The following is a 19,342-nucleotide window of genomic DNA, read 5'->3' as shown; positions in this document are numbered from 1 at the left end:
CAGTGTCCAAAGAAGGGCCAGATGTATACAGACTGGTGTCATCTGGGTAGAGGTGGATCAAACAATCACCCGCAGCAGGAGCGACATCATTGATATATACAGAGAAAAGATTCGGCCCGAGAATTGAACCATGTGGCACCCCCATAGAGACTGCCAGAGGTCTGGACAACAGGCCCTCCGATTTGACACACTGAACTCTGAGAAGTAGTTAGTGAACCAGGCGAGGCAGTCATTAGAGAAACCAAGGCTGTTGAGTCTGCCGATAAGAATACGGTGATTGACAGAGTCAAAAGCCTTGGCCAGGTCGATGAAGACGGCTGCACAGTACTGTCTTTAATCAATGGAGGTGTAAACAATCAGCTACTGGTGTAAGACAGCCTGATGCCCCTTGGCCATACCAAATAACAGGGGCAGGCATGCCCCCATCACACTTTCTGTAAGACAGCCTGATGCCCCTTGGCCATACCAAATAACAGGGGCAGGCATGCCCCCATCACACTTTCTGTAAGACAGCCTGATGCCCCTTGGCGGCTATACCAAATAACAGGGGCAGGCATGCCCCCATCACACTTTCTGTAAGACAGCCTGATGCCCCTTGGCCATACCAAATAACAGGGGCAGGCATGCCCCCCATCACACTTTGTTGGATCAGAAGAGTAACCATCTGAATCTCCATCCAGTGGCCTGCACTCGTTTCCCTGGGAGTCTTTCAGAAGTCAGCATTCACAACTCAACTCACTGTGAGCATCATTCACTCCACTGAACATGTTGAGCCTTTAAACCAGTGGAATATTTAACCCATAATAAAACTAACTCATGCTTACCTCAGGACAATTTTCCATGCTTTCAACAGCAGTGAATTAGAACACATGAACATTAATAAAAAGTGTACCATTCTTTAATTATACAAAAGTGCTAAACAGCATAAGCCATAGCCATAATTGAAGACCCTAAATCACTGAAATACATACTCTGCAAATAACAATGTTTTAATGATACAAGTTCTGACTTAATGCTAAAACAACTAAAGTAGTTCCAGAATAGTTTGATACAAAAAAAAAAAACAGTAAAATTGGTTTGATTCCTCAATTTCCCTCTTTATGGGTGACAGTCAACAGAGCCATGAGTATGTTGTACTGTAGCAGCAGGCTACAGTATTCTGATGACTGGAACAGCAGGCTACAGTATTCTGACGACTGGAACAGCAGGGTACAGTATTCTGATGACTGGAGCAGCAGGCTACAGTATTCTGAATGTAACCAAGGTATTCTAAACGACTTCCTCTTCCATTCATGAGACGAGAAACAAAATGTTCCCAAAACCAGGAAGTAGGGATAACAACAATGTACAGTTGTTGTTCCCCATGTGTCACCCTATATCACCCTTAATGTACATATGTGCAGTGTATACCCCCTGTAAACACAAAATCATCTATAGTTCATGAGTTCACATGATAAATGTTGACAGTACAATGTGTTCAATATCACCTAAGTTTACTTTCTATTACCAGAATGTACAGTGTTTTATGACTTTAAAAAAAAATCTTCAGGAGGGCCTTTACATTGCATACTTCTGGGTCCAATCTCTTGCTAGTCTGTTGTATCTGGAAACAAAATAAATATGGTTATCGCACAATAACAAAAGACAGAAATAACATGAAACAAAGTTTAAGTGTCATCTCTGTTGATTTGCTATAGAATGTTCAAATATACTGCAACCATCTAAATAAGTCCTCTTTGTGGGCTATACTCAGCCTTGTCTCAGGATGGTAAGTTGGTGGTTGAAGATATCTCTCTAGTGGTGTGGGGGCTATGCTTTGGCAAAGTGGGTGGGGTTATATCCTGCCTGTTTGGCCCTGTCCGGGGGTATCATCGGATGGGGCCACAGTGTCTCCTGACCCCTCCTGTCTCAGCCTCCAGTATTTATGCTGCAGTAGTTTATGTGTCGGGGGACTAGGGTCAGTCTGTTTAATCTGGAGTATTTCTCCTGTCTTAACCGGTGTCCTGTGTGAATTTAAGTATGCTCTCTCTAATTCTCTCTTTCCCTCTCTTGGAGGACCTGAGCCCTAGGACCATGCCTCAGGACTACCTGGCATGATGACTCCTTGCTGTCCACCTGGCCATGCTGCTGCTCCAGTTTCAACTGTTCTGCCTGCGGCTATGGAACCCTGACCTGTTCATCGGACGTGCTACCTGTCCCAGACCTGCTACCTGTCCCAGACCTGCTGTTTTCAACTCTAGAGACAGCAGGAGCGGTAGAGATACTCTCAAAGATCGGCTATGAAAAAGCCAACTGACATTTACTCTTGCGTTACTGACTTGTTGCACCCAGAAGAGGACTGGCCACCCCTCATAGCCTGGTTCCTCTCTAGGTTTCTTCCTAGGTTTTGGCCTTTCTAGGGAGTTTTTCCTAGCCACCGTGCTTCTACACCTGCATTACTTGCTGTTTGGGGTTTTAGGCTGGGTTTCTGTACAGCACTTTGAGATATCAGCTGATGTAAGAAGGGCTATATAAATAAATTTGATTTTGATTTGATATTCAAAGCATTTGGTTCCAATAGCTCATTGGAGAAATAGGCCCTTTACACAGTAACAATATACTCACTTCTCTTTGTCTAGTTTGTAGATCTGTGCTATGTCTGGAACTAGGGGGTCGTCTGGGTTCGGGTCACAAAGCAACGAACATATGGACAACAGAACTGGAAAACAGATGAAGCAACAGATGAAGTTAATCTTAAATGGTCATCGACATTTCACATTCTATTCACAATCAGTGAGCTTGTTCATTCGGATTTAACGATCAGGTTAAAGTTATAGGAGGGTTGCAATAGAACAATGTTTTAACATGGACGGGACCAGGGCTGAGCTACAGCCTTCCCTGTGGCTCAGTTGGTAGAGCATGGTGTTTACAACACCAGGGTTGTGGGTTCGATTCCCACGGGGGGGCCAGCACAGAAAAACAAAAAAAATTGTGTGAAATGTATGCATTCGCTCTGTATAAGAGTGTCTGCTAAATGACTAAAAATATAAATGTAATGGATCCAGGTGTGTCATTTCTACCAGTTAGCCAGCTACATTGTGGCAGCATGTGTAGTAAAGTACCAAACCCAGTTAGCCAGCTACATTGTGGCAGCATGTGTAGTAAAGTACCAAACCCAGTTAGCCAGCTACACTGTGGCAGCATGTGTAGTAAAGTACCAAACCCAGTTAGCCAGCTACATTGCGGCAGCATGTGTAGTAAAGTACCAACCCAGTTAGCCAGCTACATTGTGGCAGCATGTGTAGTAAAGTACCAAACCCAGTTAGCCAGCTACATTGTGGCAGCATGTGTAGTAAAGTACCAACCCAGTTAGCCAGCTACATTGTGGCAGCATGTGTAGTAAAGTACCAACCCAGTTAGCCAGCTACATTGTGGCAGCATGTGTAGTAAAGTACCAACCCAGTTAGCCAGCTACATTGTGGCAGCATGTGTAGTAAAGTACCAACCCAGTTAGCCAGCTACATTGTGGCAGCATGTGTAGTAAAGTACCAAACCCAGTTAGCCAGCTACATTGTGGCAGCATGTGTAGTAAAGTACCAACCCAGTTAGCCAGCTACATTGTGGCAGCATGTGTAGTAAAGTACCAACCCAGTTAGCCAGCTACATTGTGGCAGCATGTGTAGTAAAGTACCAACCCAGTTAGCCAGCTACATTGTGGCAGCATGTGTAGTAAAGTACCAACCCAGTTAGCCAGCTACATTGTGGCAGCATGTGTAGTAAAGTACCAAACCCAGTTAGCCAGCTACATTGTGGCAGCATGTGTAGTAAAGTACCAACCCAGTTCTCTCACCTTTTGATACAGTCAATGCTGGAGACCACTGGGATCGCAAGATGTCCAAGCAAATGCTGCCGTTACTGTTGATGTTCGGATGATAAATCTTCGTTGTGAACGCTACCTGTAGAAAGATGGACATGTGTTTATGTTCAGTTTATCCACGAAGGACCGTTCCTTAGCAACAGTTTAACGATGTAATGACTTCCATAACAAATCAATTCTTACCTTTGGTGGCTTGAAGGGATAGTCGGTGGGGAAGTGGATTGTGAGAAAGAAGACCCCACTTTGGTATGGACTATCACCCTAGGAATAACAGGAACAGATATACATTGTTATAAATGATAAAAATGTACAACAAAATGATTTCAATACCCATTCATACTTATTGTTCAGATGACCCATGTTGCAATCATTAAACCACACTCATCCTTTTGAAGTCATACTCACTGGCCCCATTATTGTTGCCTGCCAATGGAACACTGGAATATAGAAAGAGAACATGTATTAGGCCTATAGAGCATCACTTCACCAGGTAGGGCCTATACAACCAGCCCTAGTCCCTCTAGGTAGGGCCTATACAACCAGCCCTACTCCCTCCAGGTAGGGCCTATACAACCAGCCCTAGTCCCTCTAGGTAGGGCCTATACAACCAGCCCTAGTCCCTCTAGGTAGGGCCTATACAACCAGCCCTAGTCCCTCTAGGTAGGGCCTATACAACCAGCCCTAGTCCCTCCAGGTAGGGCCTATACAACCAGCCCTAGTTCCTCTAGGTAGGGCCTATACAACCAGCCCTGGTCCCTCCAGGTAGGGCCTATACAACCAGCCCTGGTCCCTCCAGGTAGGGCCTATACAACCAGCCCTGGTCCCTCCAGGTAGGGCCTATACAACCAGCCCTGGTCCCTCTAGGTAGGGCCTATACAACCAGCCCTAGTCCCTCTCCCCTTTAGCAGATATAGACTACATTACCCTCAGAGTCCTAAACTTACAGTCCTCTCCCACAGGTCCAGCAGAGCACTGTGCTGGCGGGTCCCTCTGCAGGTCATGAAGCTCCTAGGGGACAAAACAAGTCAGACAAGTAGTGCTAAGGGTTACACATGAAACTGAAAGTTGTCTTTGAGGACTAGGTCAGATACATTTTACATCCACGAAAAAGCTGGGTTTCTTAACGTGTCCCTGGTCATAGCTTTATTCGTAGATATATTTGACTGTAATAATGATGGGCCTACTTCATAATGCCCTGCCTTAGATACAACCTCAAGTCAAATTAGACTAGCTAGTTATCATTATGAACAGGTGCTGCACCTAAATAAGTGTATTTAGCATGAATAGCTGTGTCCTGGAGAGGGGTTGAATGGCTGACAAAGAAAATGACAATCTAGTTCAGACGTGGTGCCCATACCACGATATCATGTCATGCTAAACATTAAGATGGTGGGCCGTGTTAATTAATTGTTAACTAGTCTCCTCGTATGTGTGCAGTCTAGCTCGATAGCTAACTACGTGGTTAGGATTAGTTTTGAAATGAACCAATTATCTAGTTAGCGTAACATTAACAAACAATAACTTCCGATAGATGACTGATGCTAACGTTAGTTAGCTAGCTAGCCTGGCACCGCTAGCCACAATGCTAGCTAACCATCTTACCTTCTGTATTCTTTTCAGCGCCATGGTGACCAACTTAGTCAAATGCCCCTAAGTACTCGTTGACTTGGTATTTTCTTAGATGTCTACTTTAATAGTATTGTTTAAAAGGTAAAGGTATTTTACTTCCCTGAGTAGATCGCCAAGACAAGGGTGTGTGTTTGTGGTTCTCTATTGTTTCCGCTTTCTGTTTTCGGTCGGCTTTAAACAAGGGGGTTTGGGGATTGTAGTTCCTCTTAGGAAAATATATTTTTTTCCCCAGCTCCCAATAGCATTATGCATCATGCATTTATACCTTTCAACAATGATTGATTATTGAAATAACATATTTATTTCCCACTATCAATTCATTGATTATTGTATTTTTTAAATAGTTTGCTCAACTGAGTGCGTGTGTGTTTATTACTTTTAAATAAGAAAAAACCTACTTGACAAAACACATTTCATAATTTTCTACTCTATATCCTATTGTGTTGAGAGCTTCAAGTTCATTGGTGTCCACATCACCAACTAACATGGTCCAAGCACACCAAGACAGTTGTGAAGAGGGCACGACAAAACCAATTCCCCCTCAGGAAACTAAAAAGATTTGGCATGGGTCTTCAGATCCTCAAAAGGTTCTACAGCTGCACCATCGAGAGCATCCTGACTGGTTGCATCACTGCCTGGTACAGAGGGTAGTGTGTACGGCCCAGTACATCACTGGGGCCAAGCTTCCTGCCATCCAGGACCTCTATAACTGGTGTGGTCAGAGGAAGGCCCTAAAAATGTCAAAGACTCCAGCCACCCTAGTCATGAACTGTTCTCCCTGTTACCGCACGGCTAGCGGTACCGGAGCGCCAAGTTTAGGTCCAAGAGGCTTCTTAACAGCTTCTACCCCCAAGCCATAAGACTCCTGAACATCTAATCAAATGGCATCCCAGACTATTTTCATTGCCCCCCCCCCTCTTTTACACCGCTGCTACTCTCTGTTATTATCTATGCATAGTCACTTTAATAACTCTACCTACATGTACATACAGTTGAAGTTGGAAGTTTACATACACTTAGGTTGGAGTCATTAAAACTCGTTTTTCAACCACTTCACAAATTTCTTGTTAACAAAGTATAGTTTTGGCAAGTCGGTTAGGACATCTACTTTGTGCATGACACAAGTCATTTTTCCAACAATCGTTTACAGACAGATTATTTCACTTATAATTCACTCTATCACAATTCCAGTGGGTCAGAAGTTTACATACACTAATTTGACTGTGCCTTTAAATAGCTTGGAAAATTCCAGAAAATGATGTCATGGCTTTAGAAGCTTCTGATAGGCTAATTGACATAATTTGAGTCAATTAGAGGTGTACCTGTGGATGTATTGGGAAAATCAAAAGAAATCAGCCAAGACCTCAGAAAAACAATTGTAGGCCTTCACAAGTCTGGTTCATCATTGGAAGCAATTTCCAAAAGCCTGAAGGTACCACGTTCATCTGTACAAACAATAGTACGCAAGTATAAACACCATGGGACCACGCAGCCGTCATACCGCTCAGGAAGGAGACACGTTCTGTCTCCTAGAGATCAATGTACTTTGGTTTGAAAACCGCAAATCAATCTCAGAACAACAGCAAAGGACATTGTGAAGATGCTGGAGGAAACAGGTACAAAAGTATCTATATTCACAGTACAACGAGTCCTATATCGACATAACCTGAAAGGCCGCTCAGCAAGGAAGAAGCCACTGCTCCAAAACCGCTATAAAAAAAGCCAGACTACGGTTTGCAACTGCACATGGGGACAAAGATTGTACTTTTTGGAGAAATGTCCTCTGGTCTGATGAAACAAAAATAGAACTGTTTGGCCATAATGTCCATCGTTGTGTTTGGAGGAAAAAGGGGGAGGCTTGCAAGCCAAAGAACACTATCCCAACCGTGAAGCACGGGGGTGGCAGCATCATGTTGTGGGGGTGCTTTGCTGCAGGAGGGACTGGTGCACTTCACAAAATAGATGGCATCATGAGGAGGAAAATTATGTGGATATATTGAAGCAACATCTCAAGACATCAGTCAGGAAGTTAAAGCTTGGTTGCAAATGGGTCTTCCAAATGGACAGTGACCCCAAGCATACTTCCAAAGTTGTGGCAAACTGGCTTAAGGACAACAAAGTCAAGTTATTGGAGTGGCCTTCACAAAGCCCTGACCTCAATCCTTTGTGGGCAGAACTGGAAAAGCGTGTGTGAGCAAGGAGGCCTACAAACCTGACTCAGTTACACCAGCTCTGTCAGGAGGAATGGGCCTCAATTCAACCAACTTATTGTGGGAAGCTTGTGGAAGGCTACCCGAAACGTTTCACCCAAGTTAAACAATTTAAAGGCAATGCTACCAAATACTAATTGAGTGTATGTAAACTGAGTTTAAATGTATTTGGGTAAGGTGTATGTAAACTTCCGACTTCAACTGAATTACCTCGACTAACCGGTGCCCCCGCACACTGACTCTGTATCGGTACCCCCTGTATATAGCCTCCACACTGACTCTGTACCGGTACCCCCTGTATATAGCCTCCACATTGACTCTGTACCGGTACCCCCTTTATATAGCCTCCACATTGACTCTGTACCGGTACCCCCCTGTATATAGCCTCCACATTGACTCTGTACCGGTACCCCCCTGTATATAGCCTCCACACTGACTCTGTACCGCTACCCCCTGTATATAGCCTCCACATTGACTCTGTACCGGTACCCCTTGTATATAGCCTCCACATTGACTCTGTACCGGTACCCCCCTGTATATAGCCTCCACATTGACTCTGTACCGGTACCCCCTGTATATAGCCTCCACATTGACTCTGTACCGGTACCCCCTGTATATAGTCTCCACATTGACTCTGTACCGGTACCCCCTGTATATAGCCTCCACATTGACTCTGTACCGGTACCCCCTGTATATAGCCTCCACACTGACTCTGTACCGGTACCCCCTGTATATAGCCTCCACATTGACTCTGTACCGGTACCCCCTGTATATAGCCTCCACATTGACTCTGTACCGGTACCCCCTGTATATAGCCTCCACATTGACTCTGTCCTGTTACCCCCTGTATATAGCCTCCACATTGACTCTGTACCGGTACCCCCTGTATATAGCCTCCACATTGACTCTGTACCGTAATACCCTGTATATAGCCTCCACATTGACTCTGTACCGGTACCCCCTGTATATAGCCTGCACACTGACTGTCCCGTTACCCCCTGTATATAGCCTCCACATTGACTCTGTACCGGCACCCCCTGTATATAGCCTCCACATTGACTCTGTACCGTAATACCCTGTATATAGCCTCCACATTATCTCTGTACCGTAACACCCTGTATATAGCCTCCACATTGACTCTGTACCAGTACCCCCCCTGTATATAGCCTCCTGTATATAGCCTCCTGTATATAGCCTCGCTATTGTTAAGTTACTGCTGCTATTTAAATCTTTGTTACTTTCATTTTTAAGGTATTTTTCTTAACTGCATTGTTGGTTAAGGGCTTGTAAGTAAGCATTTCACTGTAAGGTGAAATGTTGTATTCAGCATTTCACTGTGAGGTCTACTACACCTGTTGTATTCAGCATTTCACTGTAAGGTCTACTACACCTGTTGTATTCAGCATTTCACTGTAAGGTCTACTACACCTGTTGTATTCAGCATTTCACTGTAAGGTCTACTACACCTGTTGTATTCAGCATTTCACTGTAAGGTCTACTACACCTGTTGTATTCAGCATTTCACTGTAAGGTCTACTACACCTGTTGTATTCAGCATTTCACTGTAAGGTCTACCCTTGTTGTATTCAGCATTACACTGTAAGGTCTACCCCTGTTGTATTCGGCGCATGTGACAAATAACATTTGATTTGTATATATTCTACCACAACCAGTTTTATTACTATGTAGGCTATACAACTTTGTAATACTTGTCATATTTTGTATTATTGATATTTGTACTGGGGACTGCACTGTTGAGGAGAGCTTGCAAGTAAGCCTTTCACTGCCCCATTTCCACCCTGGGTGTTTTCATTACGGAAATCGTTTACCAAACCGAAGCAAACAGAGAAAATGAAACCAAAACTGCAAAGGACCATAGAGAATGATAGAGGCCTCTAGTGGGGAAAGGGCAATACTAGCATGGGCGTGGCCATTGAGGGCTTTCACCATTTTAATGTAGTTAACTGGTGGGACTTCCGGCTTCATTGGCTGAACCCTTCTGGTGACCCTTCTGGAGTCATGTCCAACCAGGTCATCAGGAGGGATCAGCCTGTCACGAAGAAGAACATGGACTACTTCAAAATGAAGATAGCCTCAATGAGTTTGTTTACATGCACAGGAATAATTTAATATTAAACTGATTATGGCTGTAGGCAGATTATGCAATAGTCATGTAAACACCTTACTCTGTTTATCTTAATCGGCATAAGGACAAAATCGAAGTATACACTGGTTAAAACACCTTGTTTTCTGAGCAATCTTTCAAATTATTAGGACATGTAAACACCTTAATTGGCGTTCCATCAGTGTATTTAAGGTGTTTACATGTCCTAATAATTTGAAAGATTGCTCAGAAAACCAGGTGATTGAGATAAACAGAGTAAGGTGCTCTAGCGCGAGTGAAGTGAGTTCAGAACAACTGAAAGTTTGCGTCTTAGAAATAGTTATCATAAACAAACGTTACATGTCCGAACTGAGAATCAAATATACTTCCCAGAAATAACGTTGTCGCTGTGGTAGAAAATGTATTTTGATTGGCGATTTTCTGCATTTATCAGAGTACCATTATGTAGCCTGATTTCAGATGTGTCCATGTAAACATGATTATTAGGCAAATCGTTCTTGCAAAGTATGTAAACGTTTTAATCAACTATTATATTAATCCGGCTATCCACAATCATCTCATTATTATATGCATGTAACCTTTCTCATTGGCGCTGCCCATGTCACAGATACAGAAACGTGTTGCAACAGAATCGGCATCATGATTACACCCCTGCTGTATCCTGTAAATGTAACGATTAAACTTTGACTTGATTTTGAGTGCAGATTGAATTTGATGATGATTGATTACTAATGCCTGGCAAGCAAAGTCTGGGCGAGCAAGTTGTGTCTGACTATCACGTGTCGAGTTGCTGGTTGCTTGAGACAGAAGTAGCAGGTCACGACATTGAGCTCCGTTGTGAACGCAGTACAGTAGTATCTGTCACGACATTGATCTCCGTTGTGAATGCAGTACAGTAGTATCTGTCACGACATTGATCTCCGTTGTGAATGCAGTACAGTAGTATCTGTCACGACATTGAGCTCCGTTGTGAATGCAGTACAGAAGTAGCAGGTCACGACATTGAGCTCCGTTGTGAACGCAGTACTGTAACAGCTGTGACAAACAGCGAAGATGGTGGTGTATAGTGCTATAAAGTAAACGTTTGACAGTACACGCTACGTGAGGTGTGCCAGTTAGCCAGACAGGTACAGTAGCTATGTGGGTGTTCGGTTATGGCTCTCTGATCTGGAAGGTGGATTTTCCCTACGAGGAGAAGCGGATGGGCTACATTATAGGCTTCAGCCGGCGCTTCTGGCAAGGCAGCACGGACCACAGGGGAGTGCCAGGCAAGGTGACGTATCAGTCTCTATTGGTGACTAGTGAAGGTAGTGTGAGTTTATTATTCACTAATAGTCTATGTTGACTAGTGGTGATATCCAGCTAGCTACATAACTGCTCTACAGCATCAGAACTGTAATATGGTGACCGGAGGCTCAGTGTTGTTGATCTTTTTAAAGGTTGTATTTATTAAAGCTCAATCTGCTTCTCTTTTCAGCCTGGCCGAGTCGTGACTCTGGTGGAGGACCCAGAGGTGAGCTGCCACCTAGTTACTTACACCTGTGTGTGTGTGTGTGGTAATGTACCAGGTGTGAAATGGAAACTAGTCCAACGCTCTAACCACTAGGCTATCTGCCGCCCCATGTGCCGAATACAACCTTACAGTGAAATGCTTACTTACAAGCCTTTATTAACCAACAATGCAGTTCAATAAATAAAGTTATGAAAATATTTACTAAATAAAGTCAAGTACAAAAATAAAATCGAAAAGTAACATGAGAAAATAACATAACAATAACGAGGCTATATACAGGGGGTACCAGTACCCAGTCAATGTGCGGGGGTACAGGTTAGTCGAGGTAATTTGTAAAGTGACTATGCATAGATAATAAACAGCGAGTACCAGCAGTGTAAAAACAAAGGGAAGGGGGGGACAATGTAAATAGTCCAGGTAGCCATTTGATTAATTGTGTAGCAGTATTATGGCTTGGGGGTAGAAGCTGTTAAGGAGCCATTTGGACCTAGACTTGGTGCTCTGGTACCGCTTGCAGTGCGGTAGCAGAGAGAACAGTCTATGACTTGGGTGGCTGGAGTCTTTGACCATTTTTAGGGCCTCCCTCTGACACCTAGTATATAGGTCCCGGATGTCAGGAAGCTTGGCCCCAAGTGATGTACTGGGCTGTGAGGTTCTGGGGACCCATGCCAGATCTTTTCAGTCCCCTCTGAGGGGAAAAGGTGTTGTCAAAATGAGTTACAAACAATGCGAAAAAATAAACAAAATGGCACAGTTGGTTAGGAGCCCGTAAAACGGCAGCCATCCCCTCCGGCAGCATTATGAAGTAGTTGTTTCACTTGCTCTGCAAGGACCGCGTCTTTTGTGGAGTGGTAGGTAAGAGGGATAGAAGCAACGCTGTTACAGTCTAGGCCCAAGGATCTAAACAGATTCTACCCCCAAGCCATACGACTCCTGAACATCTAATCAAATGGCTACCCAGACTATTTGCATCGCCCATCCCCCCCCCCCCCACCCCCTCTTACGCCGCTGCTACTCTCTGTTATTATCAATGTATAGTCACTTTAATAACCTACATCTACAGTTGAAGTCGCAAGTTTACATCCACTCAGGTTGGAGTCATTAAAACTCGTTTTTCAACCACTCCACACATTTCTAGTTAACAAACTATAGTTTTGGCAAGTCGGTTAGGACATCTACTTTGTTCATGACACAAGTCATTTTTCCAACAATTGTTTACAGATTATTTCACTTATAATTCACTGTATCACAATTTTAGTGGGTCAGAAGTTTACATACACTAAGCTGACTGTGCCTTTAAACAGCTTGGAAAATTCCAGAAAACGATGTCATGGCTTTAGAAGCTTCTGATAGGCTAATTGACATCATTTGAATCAATTGGAGGTGTACCTGTGGATGTATTTCAAGGCCTACCTTCAAACTCAGTGCCTCTGCTTGACATCATGGGAAAATCAAAAGAAATCAGCCAAGACCTCAGAAAAACAATTGTAGACCTCCACAAGTCTGGTTCATCATTGGAAGCAATTTCCAAACTCCTGAAGGTACCATGTTCATCTGTACAAACAATAGTACACAAGTATAAACACCATGGGACCACACAGCCGTCATACCGCTCAGGAAGGAGACGCGTTCTGTCTCCTAGCGATGAATGTACTTTGGTGCGAGAAGTGCAAATCAATCCCAGAACAACAGCAAAGGACCTTGTGAAGATGCTGGAGGAAACAGGTACAAAAGTATCTATATCCACAGTAAAACGAGTCCTATAACGACATAACCTGAAAGGCCGCTCAGCAAGGAAGAAGCCACTGCTCCAAAACCGCTATAAAAAGCCAGACTACGGTTTGCAACTGCACATGGGGACAAAGATGGTACTTTTTAGAGAAATGTCCTCTGGTCTGATGAAACAGTAATAGAACTGTTTGGTCATAATGTCCATCGTTATGTTTGGAGGAAAAAGGGGGAGGCTTGCAAGCCGGAGAACACCATCCCAACTGTGAAGCACGGGGGTGGCAGCATCATGTTGTGGGGGTGCTTTGCTGCAGGAGGGACTGGTGCACTTCCCAAAATAGATGGAATCATGAGGATGGAAAATTATGTGGATATATTGAAGCATGATCTCAAGACATCAGTCTGAAAGAAGCGTGCTTCCAAAGTTGTGGCAAAATGGCTTAAGGACAACAAAGTCAAGATATTGGAGTGGACATCACTGAAAAATGGTGGCCACTGAAAAAGCTTGTGCGAGCAAGGAGGCCTACAAACCTGACTCAGTTACACCAGCTCTGTCAGGAGGAATGGGCCAAAATTCACCCAACTTATTGTGGGAAGCTTGTGGAAGGCTACCTGAAACGTTTGACCCAAGTTAAACAATTTAAAGGCAATGTTACCAAATACTAATTGAGTGTTTGTAAACTTCTGACCCACTGGTAATGTGATGAAAGAAATAAAAGCTGAAATAAGTAATTTTCTCTCTATTATTCTGACATTTCACATTCTTAAAATAAAGTGGTGATCCTAACTGACCTAAGACAGGGTATTTTTACTAGGATTAAATGTCAGGAATTGTGAAAAATTGAGTTTAAATGTATTTGGCTAAGGTTTATGTAAACTTCCGACTTCAACTGTACATTTTACCTCGACTAACCGGTGCCCCCGCACATTGACTCTGTACTGGTACCCCCTGTATATAGCCTCCACATTGACTCTGTACCAGTACCCCCCTGTATATAGCCTCCACATTGACTCTGTACCAGTACCCCCCCTGTATATAGCCTCCACATTGACTCTGTACCGGTACCCCCTGTATATAGCCTCCACATTGACTCTGTACCAGTACCCCCCTGTATATAGCCTCCACATTGACTCTGTACCGGTACCCCCCTGTATATAGCCTCCACATTGACTCTGTACCGGTACCCCCTGTATATAGCCTCCACATTGACTCTGTACCGGTACCCCCTGTATATAGCCTCCACATTGACTCTGTACCGGTACCCCCTGTATATAGCCTCCACATTGACTCTGTACAGGTACCCCCCTGTATATAGCCTCCACATTGACTCTGTACCGGTACCCCCTGTATATAGCCTCCACATTGACTCTGTACCAGTACCCCCCTGTATATAGCCTCCACATTGACTCTGTACCGGTACCGTCCCTGTATATAGCCTCCACATTGACGCTGTACCGGTACCCCCTGTATATAGCCTCCACATTGACTCTGTACCGGTACCCCCTGTATATAGCCTCCACATTGACTCTGTACCGGTACCCCCTGTATATAGCCTCCACATTGACTCTGTACCGGTACCCTCCCTGTATATAGCCTCCACATTGACTCTGTACCGGTACCCCCCTGTATATAGCCTCCACATTGACTCTGTACCGGTACCCCCTGTATATAGTCTCCACATTGACTCTGTACCGGTACCCTCCCTGTATATAGCCTCCACATTGACTCTGTACCGGTACCCTCCCTGTATATAGCCTCCACATTGACTCTGTACCGGTACCCTCCCTGTATATAGCCTCCACATTGACTCTGTACCGGTACCCTCCCTGTATATAGCCTCCACATTGACTCTGTACCGGTACCCTCCCTGTATATAGCCTCCACATTGACTCTGTACCGGTACCCTCCCTGTATATAGCCTCCACATTGACTCTGTACCGGTACCCTCCCTGTATATAGCCTCCACATTGACTCTGTACCGGTACCCTCCCTGTATATAGCCTCCACATTGACTCTGTACCGGTACCCCCCTGTATATAGCCTCCACATTGACTCTGTACCGGTACCCTCCCTGTATATAGCCTCCACATTGACTCTGTACCGGTACACCCTGTATATAGCCTCCACATTGACTCTGTACCGGTACCCCCTGTATATAGTCTCCACATTGACTCTGTACCGGTACCCTCCCTGTATATAGCCTCCACATTGACTCTGTACCGGTACCCTCCCTGTATATAGCCTCCACATTGACTCTGTACCGGTACCCTCCCTGTATATAGCCTCCACATTGACTCTGTACCGGTACCCTCCCTGTATATAGCCTCCACATTGACTCTGTACCGGTACCCTCCCTGTATATAGCCTCCACATTGACTCTGTACCGGTACCCCCTGTATATAGCCTCCACATTGACTCTGTACCGGTACCCTCCCTGTATATAGCCTCCACATTGACTCTGTACCGGTACCCCCCCTGTATATAGCCTCCACATTGACTCTGTACCAGTACCCCCCCTGTATATAGCCTCCACATTGACTCTGTACCGGTACCCCCCTGTATATAGCCTCCACATTGACTCTGTACCAGTACCCCCCTGTATATAGCCTCCACATTGACTCTGTACCGGTACCCCCCTGTATATAGCCTCCACATTGACTCTGTACCGGTACCCCCCTGTATATAGCCTCCACATTGACTCTGTACCGGTACCCCCTGTATATAGCCTCCACATTGACTCTGTACCGGTACCCCCTGTATATAGCCTCCACATTGACTCTGTACCAGTACCCCCCTGTATATAGCCTCCACATTGACTCTGTACCGGTACCCCCTGTATATAGCCTCCACATTGACTCTGTACCAGTACCCCCCTGTATATAGCCTCCACATTGACTCTGTACCGGTACCGTCCCTGTATATAGCCTCCACATTGACTCTGTACCGGTACCCCCTGTATATAGCCTCCACATTGACTCTGTACCGGTACCCCCTGTATATAGCCTCCACATTGACTCTGTACCGGTACCCCCTGTATATAGCCTCCACATTGACTCTGTACCGGTACCCCCTGTATATAGCCTCCACATTGACTCTGTACCGGTACCCTCCCTGTATATAGCCTCCACATTGACTCTGTACCGGTACCCTCCCTGTATATAGCCTCCACATTGACTCTGTACCGGTACCCCCCTGTATATAGCCTCCACATTGACTCTGTACCGGTACCCCCTGTATATAGTCTCCACATTGACTCTGTACCGGTACCCTCCCTGTATATAGCCTCCACATTGACTCTGTACCGGTACCCTCCCTGTATATAGCCTCCACATTGACTCTGTACCGGTACCCTCCCTGTATATAGCCTCCACATTGACTCTGTACCGGTACCCTCCCTGTATATAGCCTCCACATTGACTCTGTACCGGTACCCTCCCTGTATATAGCCTCCACATTGACTCTGTACCGGTACCCTCCCTGTATATAGCCTCCACATTGACTCTGTACCGGTACCCTCCCTGTATATAGCCTCCACATTGACTCTGTACCGGTACCCTCCCTGTATATAGCCTCCACATTGACTCTGTACCGGTACCCCCTGTATATAGCCTCCACATTGACTCTGTACCGGTACCCTCCCTGTATATAGCCTCCACATTGACTCTGTACCGGTACCCCCTGTATATAGTCTCCACATTGACTCTGTACCGGTACCCCCTGTATATAGCCTCCACATTGACTCTGTACCGGTACCCCCTGTATATAGCCTCCACATTGACTCTGTACCGGTACCCCCTGTATATAGCCTCCACATTGACTCTGTACCGGTACCCCCTGTATATAGCCTCCACATTGACTCTGTACCGGTACCCCCTGTATATAGCCTCCACATTGACTCTGTACCGGTACCCCCTGTATATAGCCTCCACATTGACTCTGTACCGGTACCCCCTGTATATAGCCTCCACATTGACTCTGTACCGGTACCCCCTGTATATAGCCTCCACATTGACTCTGTACCGGTACCCCCTGTATATAGCCTCCACATTGACTCTGTACCGGTACCCCCTGTATATAGCCTCCACATTGACTCTGTACCGGTACCCCCTGTATATAGCCTCCACATTGACTCTGTACCGGTACCCCCTGTATATAGCCTCCACATTGACTCTGTACCGGTACCCCCTGTATATAGCCTCCACATTGACTCTGTACCGGTACCCTCCCTGTATATAGCCTCCACATTGACTCTGTACCGGTACCCTCCCTGTATATAGTCTCCACATTGACTCTGTACCGGTACCCTCCCTGTATATAGTCTCCACATTGACTCTGTACCGGTACCCCCTGTATATAGCCTCCACATTGACTCTGTACCGGTACCCTCCCTGTATATAGCCTCGCTATTGTTATTTTACTGCTGCTCTTTAATTACTTGTTCCCTTTTATTTCTTATTCGTATTTTTTAAACTGCATTGTTGGTTAAGGGCTTATAAGAAGGATTTCACTGTGAGGTCTACACCTGTTGTATTCAGCATTTCACTGTGAGGTCTACACCTGTTGTATTCGGCGCATGTGACTAATACAATTATTTTTGATTCCAGATGTTGGCCCTCACTCAGACCTCTAATATAGATGTCCTCAGATTTGTCTTCTGTCCTTCTCTCTGCTGGCCAGTTTTCCCTTTGTCAGTGTAGCTTCTAAACAGCATGCACAGCGTCTCATTGGCTGTTAGCCTACCCAGCGCAGCGTCTCATTGGCTGCTAGCCTACCCAGCACAGCGTCTCATTGGCTGCTAGCCTATTCAGCACAGCGTCTCATTGGCTGCTAGCCTATTCAGCACAGCGTCTCATTGACTGCTAGCCTATCCAGCGCAGCGTCTCATTGGCTGTTAGCCTATCCAGCGCAGCGTCTCATTATTGGCTGTTAGCCTATCCAGCGCAGCGTCACATTGGCTGTTAGCCTGTCCAGCGCAGCGTCTCATTATTGGCTGTTAGCCTGTCCAGCACAGCGTCTCATTGGCTGCTAGCCTATTCAGCACAGCGTCTCATTGACTGCTAGCCTATCCAGCGCAGCATCTCATTGGCTGCTAGCCTATCCAGCGCAGCGTCTCATTGGCAGTTAGCCTATCCAGCGCAGCGTCTCATTATTGGCTGTTAGCCTATCCAGCGCAGCGTCACATTGGCTGTTAGCTTGTCCAGCGCAGCGTCTCATTATTGGCTGTTAGCCTGTCCAGCGCAGCGTCTCATTGGCTGCTAGCCTATCCAGCGCAGCGTCTCATTGGCTGCTAACCTATCCAGCGCAGTGTCAAAGCTAGCTAGCAAGACCCTCCCTCCTCTGATTTAGTTATCGCACAGTTGCGCCGCTGCTAATTTCCATAAACCTGGGACTTTCTGAGCTCTTCGCTGCCAATCGTCACTGAATGTCTCCCTGTGTCTCCTCCTGCTATTGGCAGTGATTGGTCTCTGGTAGTTTTATTGGTAAAGGTCGTGGCTGGTATAACTTGGCTTCTCTCTCTCTCCTCTCTCTCAGGGTTGTGTCTGGGGCGTGGCATATAAGCTGCCGTCTGGCCGAGAGCAGGAAGTGAAGTGTTACCTTGACCACCGGGAGAAGGGCGGTTACCGCGTCATCGCAGTGAACTTTCACCCCCGACCCTCCGTGACCCCCACACAACACGCTGACACTCCCCCTGCACCCAGCCAGGCTCTGCTCTACATCGGTTCTAATGACAACCCTGACTACCTGGGTCCCGCCCCCCTGGAGCTGATAGCCAATCAGATTGTAGATGCAGTCGGACCGAGCGGACGGAACACTGAATACCTGTTTTCATTGGCTGAGGCGCTGAGGACCCTCCTCCCTGAAGACTCAGACACACACCTCTTTTCTCTCGAAGACCTGGTTAGAGAGAGACTAACACACACACTTACTAAATGTGTCAGTAAACCATCGCAGGGATGCTGTTGATTGTCAGTCATGTGATTGTCTCCAGGACCATTCAGAGCTGGGTCAGGGTTAGGGTTGGGACTGTTCAGAGCTGGGGTTGGGACCGTTCAGAGCTGGGTCAGGGTCAGGTTTGGGACCGTTCAGAGCTGGGTTGGGGTTGGGACCGTTCAGAGCTGGGTTGGGGTTGGGACCGTTCAGAGCTGGGTTAGGGTTGGGACCGTTCAGAGCTGGGTTAGGGTTGGGACCGTTCAGAGCTGGGTTGGGGTTGGGACAGTTCAGAGCTGGGTTAGGGTTAGGACCGTTCAGAGCTGGGCCAGGGTTAGGGTTGGTGGGACCG

General features: G+C 45.8%; 2 protein-coding genes across 2 annotated transcripts; one reads left to right on the top strand and one right to left on the bottom strand.

The window, feature by feature from the left end:
* Positions 1 to 880: 880 nt before the first annotated feature.
* LOC115189591 (ubiquitin-conjugating enzyme E2 D4) lies at positions 881 to 5,658 on the bottom strand. Its single transcript, XM_029748215.1, has 7 exons — positions 5,459 to 5,658; positions 4,801 to 4,864; positions 4,262 to 4,293; positions 4,040 to 4,117; positions 3,830 to 3,935; positions 2,605 to 2,698; positions 881 to 1,603 (listed from the first exon to the last, which is right to left on the bottom strand). Exons 1-7 carry the CDS (start codon positions 5,480 to 5,482, stop codon positions 1,558 to 1,560), a joined length of 444 nt encoding a protein of 147 aa, XP_029604075.1. The 5' UTR covers positions 5,483 to 5,658; the 3' UTR covers positions 881 to 1,557.
* Positions 5,659 to 10,656: 4,998 nt separating this feature from the next.
* LOC115189590 (putative glutathione-specific gamma-glutamylcyclotransferase 2) lies at positions 10,657 to 19,128 on the top strand. Its single transcript, XM_029748214.1, has 3 exons — positions 10,657 to 11,093; positions 11,298 to 11,333; positions 18,595 to 19,128. The coding sequence occupies exons 1-3, from the start codon at positions 10,959 to 10,961 to the stop codon at positions 19,024 to 19,026; spliced, it is 603 nt and encodes a 200-aa protein (XP_029604074.1). The 5' UTR covers positions 10,657 to 10,958; the 3' UTR covers positions 19,027 to 19,128.
* The last annotated feature ends 214 nt before the right edge of the window (positions 19,129 to 19,342 follow it).

Source organism: Salmo trutta, unplaced genomic scaffold, assembly GCF_901001165.1.
Source record: "Salmo trutta unplaced genomic scaffold, fSalTru1.1, whole genome shotgun sequence".
Lineage (NCBI taxonomy): Eukaryota > Metazoa > Chordata > Actinopteri > Salmoniformes > Salmonidae > Salmo > Salmo trutta.
Note: the sequence above shows the minus strand (reverse complement) of the source record. Positions and strands in the feature narration are given on the sequence as shown.